General features: G+C 50.3%; 1 protein-coding gene across 3 annotated transcripts; it reads left to right on the forward strand.

The window, feature by feature from the left end:
* The first annotated feature begins 959 nt into the window (after positions 1 to 959).
* LOC125531707 (uncharacterized) lies at positions 960 to 9,805 on the forward strand. 3 transcript variants are annotated; one of them, XR_015602717.1, is made up of 3 exons: positions 960 to 1,541; positions 8,715 to 8,815; positions 9,468 to 9,805. XR_015602717.1 is itself a non-coding variant. In XM_087521784.1 (2 exons), the coding sequence occupies exon 2, from the start codon at positions 4,903 to 4,905 to the stop codon at positions 6,640 to 6,642; it is 1,740 nt and encodes a 579-aa protein (XP_087377910.1). In that variant the 5' UTR covers positions 960 to 1,541; positions 1,868 to 4,902; the 3' UTR covers positions 6,643 to 8,708. The 3 variants fall into 3 exon arrangements, 1 of the variants encoding a protein (XP_087377910.1); XR_015602716.1 differs by having other exon boundaries at positions 8,715 to 9,805; XM_087521784.1 differs by lacking the exons at positions 8,715 to 8,815; positions 9,468 to 9,805 and adding an exon at positions 1,868 to 8,708.
* Positions 9,806 to 10,032: the final 227 nt, after the last annotated feature.

Genomic DNA, 10,032 nt, shown 5'->3' on the forward strand with positions numbered 1-10,032 from the left:
TGGACAGAACAAAACGATTCTTCACAGGCATTGCCACCTTGCCTGTGTGTGTTATCTTCAGTAGAACGCTTCAGCAACTTCACATTAAGATTGCCCGCTGAAGATTTTCACTCCTCGACGTGGAAGTCAGCTGGGAGCGCCATGGGGTTGCCGCCGCTGGCGACCACTTCGGCGCAAGACTCGATGATACAGAGGCCAACAGGGAGGGACACTGCATCAGGCACCCTGCCAGGCCAGAGGCCGGTCCGCCGCGCGTCCCCAACACTACCCAGCTCTGAGAAGTGTTGATTCGAGAACAGCGGGAAGATCAGATCATCCCGTTCAGGCCCGACTCACTCAACAGATCTGAAATCTACGTACGGCGAATGCCGGAAGGAGGACGACGGGTGCGGGGCGAGCCCGACTTCGTTGACAGGCGTCTTGTCATCGACGAGAACGTCTCCTCCCACTGAAAGCGCATTGCCGGAAATCCTAAAATAAATCCAGAAATAATGCGAGCACCAGGATTTAAACCCTGATGGATTAAGATACCATTGTCCACCTAACCATGTCAACCACAGGTTGATTCGCAAGGCCTGCTACATAAACTTTCGTCTAATCCATACATGCCCTCCTGATTTTTAGGTGGGGTGGGCCTAATTCTTTTTTTTAATCTAATCAAATAGTCCCACTAGCATTGCTCGGAAAAGGGAAACGTTGCTGTTCCTGCAGAGGATCGTGTCGTTCCATCCTCCGGTTTCCACTCGCACGGGCTGGGAGCCTAGGACCCTGTGCCGCGTGGACACAGCTCTGCCACGTGCAGAACTTTATCTTTTCCTCACTCCCTCACCTCACGCAATCTCTGCTCTCTCTCCTCCCGCCTATGCCCGTCGCGTCTCCTCCTCCCTCCTGCTCCTCTCGCTCTCCTCAGCACGAGCACGGCAGCTGCTCCTCTCGCTCTCCTCAGCGCGGCAGCGCCTCCTCGTGCTCCAGACCACGGGTGAGTCACCTCCGGTCGGCGCCGCCGCCAGCGGTTCGGGCCTCCTTCGCCTCCCACACCGTCGACCTTGGTGGCCATCTCCACCTCCTTGTTCCGCCGGTCCGGCGCGACCACCACCTACCAGCTCTGCCCCGACAAGCTCCGCCACCATGCGCGGGGCGCACCTTCTGCAAGCTTCAACGTCCCGGCTCTGTCCTACTCTCGACCGCGCCGCCAAGCTCAGGTCCGGCCAGCACGGATCTCTGCCATCAGACGTCGCGCGTCCAAATCCATGGCGTTCTCCGCCGTCCTCCTCGTGCAGTGCAACGCTACTCCCCACGCCCACGGTGGTCGGGGCTGCTACCAAGTTGCTACCAGCTTGGATGATTGCTTTTGGATGATTTTTGCTGTTGGCCGCATGATTTGCTACATTGTTATTTTTATTTTGCTATTTTTCTGTTTTATAAATGCTGTAATATTGTTAAAACAAAATAACAGTTTGTGGTTTTTCTCATCTTATGTGCAGGTAACAATGCAATAAAGCGAGGTGGAACGGGGGCAGGAGCCATCACCGGCCACTCTGGTAAGATATTTGTTGATTCAATTTTTTGTCCATTGGATGCCGATTACCGAGGGTGTGCATTTTTTTTGTTTTACTAATTTTGATGATATCAACGGATGAATCTTCCTAGTTCCTGTCTGCCCCAAGATAGAGTAATAAGAGCATCTACAGCCCGACTTTACAAATCCGGTCCCTCAAATGCTTGAGGACGTGATCGAGCGTGTCCGCGGACAGTATCGGTCACGCCTCAAATTAGGCATTTTGCTTCCGAATCTCTCGTATTTCATTTCCTAGATCCATACAAACAACGCAATAAAAAGGGAACCTATGAACTACATACTATGTAGGACCCTAGCCAATCTTCATCGTCGGAGGTGTCCATGATGACGGTGCCGAGCAACAGCTGGACGGGTGGGGAGGACGGCTCCGACTCATCCTTCTCCTGCTCGACCTCATTCATGTAGGTGAGCATCTCCGCCTCCTCCGCGGCCTCCATCTCCTGTCGGCGACGGCGTCTGGCCTCGGCAGCCGACTCCGGGCAGAGGGAATCAAAGATGGCCTACTGCTCCGCCTGCAGATCCCCGTCGCCAGCGTCCTCCCATGTCCGCCTCCTCCGACGCATCCTCCTCTACCTCCTCCTCTTCCTCCTCCAGATTCAGTGCATCCAAAGGTAGCCCCGCGTCGATCCGGGCTTGGCGCCTTGCCCGGATATGCTCAAGGAGCTCAAACCGGCGCTTCGGCGTTAGAAATGGGTGGCTCCTCACCCAACAGCGTGGGGCCATGGCGGAGTGGAAAGTGGCAGCTGCGGCGGAGAGGCGGAGAAAAATGAGGATGGTAGGGTTTTAGTTCCGCCGATCGACTTATATAGCCGGGCTAGGCACTACGTGGCCCGCCGGAGCGACACCACGTGGCGACATCTGTCCAACGGAGGAGACGAGCTTCGGACCGTCGACTTTCCGGGCGTTTCCACGTGGGACCGCACCGTTAGTCCAACGTGGCGGGCTTGCCCGGGCGCCCCCATATTGGCCCCATATTTGGGCTGGATATGAGGGGTGCCGGTCATCTCGGGCGTTTATGAGGCGCCCGTCTAGATCGAGAGTTCACGACTGGATAGTGACCGGGCGGCCCGCCCGGGCGTATGAGGCGGGTTTGAAATGTTCGGCTGTAGATGCTCTAAACTAGACCTAGCTACCAGATCTCAAGGAAAGTTCATTGCATTTGCAACCATCTTGCTGCCTTACCTAATTATGATGCAAATCAATCGTTATATATTCAAACAAGACTTGCAAGCTAGACAGCAAGCCCTTCTTGTTAATAAGGCAGCAGTTGCATCCACTACAAATTGATTTGTCCAGCTATTGCATCCACTACTAATTGATTTGTCCAGCTATGTAAATAACACGTCACATATCGATGGACTTGATAAATCATTGCTAGTTCATCGAATCTGCGCCCAAGTGCATGTGGTTAGAGTTAGATGGATAAGAATTAGGTGCGTGATTAGTCACCAGCAGGCCAGACAGCTTTAACAACTCAAAACAGACTGGTCACTACACATATGAGTTGTTTTGAGTTGAGCTGCTGCTATTATTCAACTCGATGCGAGTGTGATGGCAAATTATGAAATTAAGCTAGCATGCATCATTGAAGTAGACTTTGTTGAGTTAAGACACTTGGGGTTTAAGTTGCTTTTTTTAGAAATGGAGGAGGATCCCCGGCCTCTGCATCTGGACGATGCATGCAGCCACTTTATTCATTATTCACACCAAACCTTACAAAGCCATACAATAGTAAGACTAAAGCCACCATCTAGGTAAGATCTGTCGCTACTTCAATCCAGTTGATATAGGGATGTTGATAGTCTGAGCCTAATACCAAACAGATCTCGCAGCCAAACCTAACATTTAAAACGTGAGGTCTCAACCAGGACGCCTGCCAGGTATGGGGCACCCACCAGTCTGGCGCACTCCTCAACCAGGACGCCTGCCGGGTATGAGGCCGCCGCAGCCACCTGCCATCAATCCATCTTCAGAGTTGTACTGCTGCATCTACCGTGCTAGGTCTCTCTGTCATCGACGCCACCACGACGCCAGACAGCGTTGTCCTCCTGCGCGAGTTCATCCACACGCGTCCGTCGCCGAAACTCCGCAGCGCCATGCCGCCGGGATCCGTCGTCGGCCTTGCAGTAGATGAAACACCGCTCCTCCTCGTCCCCTCCAGCCAGCTCCTGTTTCAAAACGATGCCCTCAGGAGGGAGCACGCCATCGAAGGCGTTGTCATCGTCCGATCCGGTAGACCCAGATCTAGGGTTTCCCCTGGTAATGAAGCTATGTACCTAGGATAGGGTCATAGGCCTGGCCTAGACACCCTTCCCTAGGACATCACCCTAAAACCAGAAGCATTTGAGAAGTCATCATCCACTCGAACATGAAGTATTCCACTCGAAAGACTCTAAGTCACTCGACCATGAAGACTATCACTCGACAACCAGAAGACCTAAAGTCACTCAGCGCGACAACGATCGAGCGTTTACTCGTAGACTTAATGATCATTTATGTCACTTTAATACAGACGTTACCTGTAACGCTCTCTCTTTATGAACATTGAACCCTTGGCGTCGTGGGCTGGCTGGGGTCCTGGCGCACTCTATATAAGCCACCCCCTCCACAGGCACAAGGGTTCGTACCCCTGTAATATCACACACGCATAATTCAGTCGACCGCCTCCAGGTACCGAGGTCCTGGCGCACTCTATATAAGCCACCCCTCCACAGGCACAAGGGTTCGCACCCCTGCAATATCACACACACATAATTCAGTCGACCGCCTCCGGGTACCGAGACGTAGGGCTGTTACTTCCTCCGCGAAGGGTCTGAACTCGTAAATCTCGTGTCTACAACTTCGCCGTAGCTAGGACCTTGCCTCTACATACCTACCCCCCATTCTACTGTCAGCTTTAGAACCACGACAGTTGGCGCCCACCTTGGGGCAGGTGTCTTAGCGATTTTTCGGTGAAAGTTGCGTTTTCCTCGATTCCCATCATCATGGTTTCCGGCGGAGGTTTGGCTGAGGGCCGCGAGATCCATCTCGGCACGCTCATCTTCGTCGTCGACAACTCCGCCTGGCTCCAAGAGGCTCCACTCGATGTTGATGCGCTCCCCGCCCGCGGGACGACGCACTTTCGCGCGTGCGTCCGTGGCGTTCTCCTCCGGCAGCCGTCGACTCAGTATCGGTCGGTTCCCGTAGCATCCTCGCTCCCCACTGTCCGCCGGCGCAAGCGTTCCGGCCGGTCACGGCTCTAGCGGTGGGTGAGGCATGCGGTGGCCCGCCAGTCGGCCACTCCACAAGTCGCGGCAATCGAGCCCGACGAAACTCTCTACGGCATGTTCGACCTGTCGACTTGCTCCGTCGAGACTGCATCCGAGTGCGACAGCAGTGACCCCGCGGCGGAAGTCCTGATGGTCAATGGACCACGCAGTCCTCCTGGCTTCGCCCGCGAGGATGGTGGTGATGGCGGTGGCGATCCGTCGCGTGTTCATGAAGAGTACCGCCCCGAGCCTCTTTCTTCGCAGCAGAGGGAAGAGCTCCGCTGCCGCAATATGGATGCACTTCACACTCCTATCGTTGGAGAGACCCCCGAGGCCCGGGCCTTGGAGGAGGCGCGCTTGACCAACTTGGCTGAGCACACTCGACTGGAGAACCTCCGGCACGCACTGGACGAGCGTGCTCGGCAGCGGATTCCTGAATCCAGTCGACGACAACTTTTCCCGCCCTCAACTCAGGTATACCGAATTCCGATTCAAAATCTCACAGCTGCAGCCCGAATAGCAGAGTCGATTCAGCCTTCCCAGTCGGAGGCTCGCAGAGGTTTGATGCAGATCCGGGCTTTACTCCGGGCAGCTGGAGAACTGAACACAACGGTATCTCAATCGCAGAATAGGATTCATAGCAGATCTGTGATGGCAGACACTGTTCAGTCGGCTCACAGCCCAAGATCGCCCCCGCGGCGTGAGGGACATGGGGACCGGCGAGATCAGTACAGAAACCGTGAGCAGCATGATCACCAAGACCATGATGATCGTCGTCGAGTGCCCACGCCTCCTCTGAGGAGTGGTTCATATGTGCCTCGACAGCATGATGACAGACGCCCTCACAGTGATGGACGAAGAATTCTGGTCGACCCCAGAGAGCCAGATTTTGAAGCGAGATCTATCCTCGTTCAAGGTCTGGTCGACAGGAACAGAGCACACAAACAAGGCCATGACAGAGATTATCTGACTGGCAGCAGAGTACATGTTTCAGGTCCAGAGTGCTTTAGCAGAGCCATCAGGGCAGCAGTGATTCCTCCCAACTACAGATTGGCGACTGGAATCAGTAAGTTTACTAGAGAGTCCAAGCCTGACACTTGGCTTGAGGACTACCGAGTGGCTGTTCAGATTGGTGGTGGCAATGACGAAGTGGCCATGAAGCACCTTCCTCTGATGTTAGAAGTCTCGGCCAGAGCATGGTTGAATCAGTTAGCGCCTGGCAGCATATATAGTTGGGAAGAACTGGCCCGAGTGTTTGTTAGAACCTTTGAAGGTACATGCAAACGACCAGCAGGGTTGACAGAGTTGCAGTCTTGTGTGCAGAAACTGAATGAGACCGTGAGAGATTATATCCAGAGATGGATCACATTGCACCACACAGTAGAGAGTGTGTCAGATCATCAAGCAGTTTGTGCCTTCAAGGAGGGCGTTAAGTATCGAGAGTTGAATCTGAAGTTCGGTTGGACAGGGGATATGTCCCTGAGTCGGATGATGGAGATTGCCACCAAGTACGCTAACGGTGAAGAGGAAGACCGACTTCGGAGTGGCAAGCACAAAACAGTCGCCCAAAAAATTAGAGGAGGGAATTCCAGTCGGAAACAGAAGCGGAAGGCCGAACCAGCAGCTCCTGGTGAAGCTTTAGTGGTGGCTCAAGGGAAGTTCAAGGGGAATCCCAAAGGCCATGAAACCCCAAGAAAGTTAAAGATCAAGATGAAAATGATGTGTTGGATTTATCATGCCACATTCACACCAAAAAAGATGAAGAGGGCAATTTCATTTACCCTAAACACACCACTCTACAGTGTCGGCTCCTGATCCAGCAGTTTCGAGAGAAACGACCCAAAGAGAAGAAAAAGGAGTCGGACAAAGGTGAAGATCGGGATGAAGATGATGATGGTTTTCCCAATGTCAATTCCACTCTGATGATTTTTGCTGATGTTGAAAACAAAAGTCGACTGAAAGTCACTAACAGAGAGGTGAACATGGTTGCTCCAGCAACACCAAGTTATTTGAAGTGGTCCCAGACTGTCATTACATTCGACCAGTCCGATCACCCATCACATATAGCCACCCCTAGGAGGCAAGCGCTGGTGATCGACCCAGTTGTTGAAGGCACTCGACTGACTAAAGTGCTGATGGATGGTGGTAGTGGCCTAAATATCCTGTATGATGAGACCTTGAAGGGGATGGGCATTCCGATGTCCAAGCTTAATGCGAGCAACATGAGTTTCCATGGCGTTATCCCTGGCAAGAAGGCTGAATCACTCGGTCAGATTGCACTTGATGTGGTTTTCAGTGATTCCAAGAATTACCGCAAAGAAAAGTTGGCATTTGAAGTGGTGGATTTTCAGAGTGCTTATCATGCTATTCTGGGTAGGCCTGCCTATGCGCGTTTTATGGCTCGACCATGTTACGTGTACCTCAAGTTAAAAATGTATGATCCCAGAGGAGTGATCACTGTCACTGGCAATTGGCAGAAGGCAGAAGAGTGCTTCCAGAAGGTCTCAAAAATCGCTGATGCACAAACGGCAGCAGTTGAAATGCAAGAATACCGGAAAAATGCAAATCCGAGTGATTTGCTGCGATCCAAGAAGCCTGCAACTAACTCTGCATTTCAGTCATCCGGTGAAACCAAGCCGATTCATATTCACCCTACCGATCCTGATGCTGCTCCTACTCACATCTCAACTACACTCGACAGTAAATAGGAAGAAGCGCTCATCCAGGTCCTTCGTGAGAACTAGGACATCTTTGCATGAAAACCTTCTGACATGCTGGGTGTACCCAGGGGACTAGCTGAGCACCGTTTGCGAGTCGACCCGAAAGTAAAACCAGTCAAAGAACATCTTCGATGGTCCGCCGTATAGAAGAGAAAAGCAATTGGTGAGGAAGTGGCTTGGCTCCTGGCAGCTGAGTTCATCCGAGAAATCTATCACTCTGAGTGGCTCACCAATGTTGTCATGGTCCCCAAGAAGGACGATTCACTTCGCATGTGCATTGACTTCAAGCATATCAATCGGGCCTGCCCGAAAGATCATTTTCCTCTCCCCCGCATAGACCAAATCGTCGACTCGACTGCGGGGTGTGAGAGATTGTCTTTCCTGGACGCCTATTTCGGGTACCATCAGATCCGACTGTATGGACCCGATGAGATAAAAACGGCTTTCATTACTCCATTCGGATGCTTCTGTTATGTCACCATGCCATTCGGCCTGAAGAACGCCGGAGCCACATTCATGAGGATGATTCAGAAGTGTCTGCTCACTCAAATCAGTCGGAATATGGAAGCATACATGGATGACATTGTGGTCAAGTCACGTAAGGGTTCCAACCTGCTGGCTGACCTTGCAGAAACCTTTGCCAACCTCAGAATGTATGATATGAACCTTAATCCATCAAAATGCACATTTGAAGTTTCTGGCGGAAAGTTACTCGGCTTCCTCGTTTTCGAATAAGGGATCGACGCTAACCCAGAGAAAGTTGGTGCTATACTCCGGATGAAACGTTCCGTGCGTGCGCATGATCTTTAAAAGCTTACTGGTTGTTTGGCCGCCTTGAGTCGATTCATTTCTCGCTTTCCAAGAGGGGAGCCGTTCGCAGTACTATGTGATGTTTCTGCTATATTTTGCAGAAACATCTGGTTGATCAATATTATTCATTTGTTCTTCACAAGTTTTCTTAGGTACTGAACACTTGCTAAATATCTGTACTTAATATTGCACGTATTACATGATTGATGCTGCCATGAACAACTAAACATAAAAGTAAACTTTTGGGCCCTGCCTGTGATAGTTTTGTTTTCAATTGTATTTTTACTATCACGTACTGTACTTCCTTTTATGTTCTTCGGTTCGTAACTTGAAAGTATAATCATTTTACCCGTGCAGTTTCCTAGCTTTTCGGGCAGTGTGGCATCAATGGCGTATAACCATAGTGGCCAACTTTTGGTAGTTGCTTCAAACTTTACTCATCAAGGAGCAGATAGAGTGTGAGTGGTTACTAAATCACAACTCTTCTTATTGCTTTATCATTAGTAACATTCTATTCATCTTGAATTTGTTAAGCACAACAACTACCATTGAGATAATGCTGCTAAAAATAATTGACATAGGCACATGCCTTCACCTATATTCAGTTATGCATGAAAAATGACTGCAAATGAGATTAGCATCGACTAGATATGTCTGCACTTACAAGTTTAATGTGCAGTGTGCACATGTTGACTGGGCCCTACAAAAAAAGTTTCCTCATCGTTATTGAGCTTGTTGGCAGCCTGAAACTTTATGCCAAACATGGTTCTTGCTACCTCGTCGACAAAATACCCTCTCTTGATTTTGGCTACATAGTTGCCCTAGTCTTAGCCCGGGTGTTCTGCACATTGATCATTGCGGGCTTATGATTGGCATCTGCCTTGGGTTTGGTGTCTGTTGCGCTTCTATCTGGAATATGGCATTTGTCTATTGTAGCACTATGGTCACTGGTGTCCTCCCTTCTCTTCTCGGTTCTACTCCCTCCGTTCCAAATTACTCGTCGTGGTTTTAGTTCAAATTTGGAACGGAGGGAGTATAAGAAAGCACGTGCTAGTCCGTTTTTTTGTTAAGCAGTTAACACCCTTATGTGTTTTGTTTCTGTTGGTCAAGCTGGAGGTGGAGGGGCACCAGATATTTATCGAAACGATGCGGGATTCCAAAAGGAAGAAGTCTCCCTGAGAGTAGAAGCTCTCTTCTTACCCAGACCGGTCCAGCCGACTACTTGTACAATTAATCGAGCCCTACCGCTGTAGTCCCCCCCTAACATTATTGAGCTAGGCAGAGTAGCATTCATGCCATTGTATGTTGTGTTTTGTTTTATGTATGTTTAGGCCTCATTTTTAGTGAGATGAAACAAGAGAGCAACTTGTTGGAAGTAATACATTTGATGTGTGCAATCCAATGAGTGCTGAGGCACGCAGTGAATATCATTATGCCCTTACTTCACAGATGATTTGAGTAGATTCTAAGTATATTTACTTGATGAAACACAAGTCTGAATTATGGAAAGGTTCAAGTAATTTCAGAGTGAAGATCGTCGTGACAAGAGGATAAAATGTCTATGATATGATCATAGAGATGAATACCTGAGTTACATGTTTGGTACACAATTAATACATTATGGAAATTGTTTCACAACTAATGCCGCCTGGAACACCATAGTGTGATGGTGTGT

Source organism: Triticum urartu, chromosome 5A (assembly GCF_056163025.1).
Source record: "Triticum urartu cultivar PI428250 chromosome 5A, HENAU_Tu73, whole genome shotgun sequence".
NCBI classification, from domain to species: domain Eukaryota; kingdom Viridiplantae; phylum Streptophyta; class Magnoliopsida; order Poales; family Poaceae; genus Triticum; species Triticum urartu.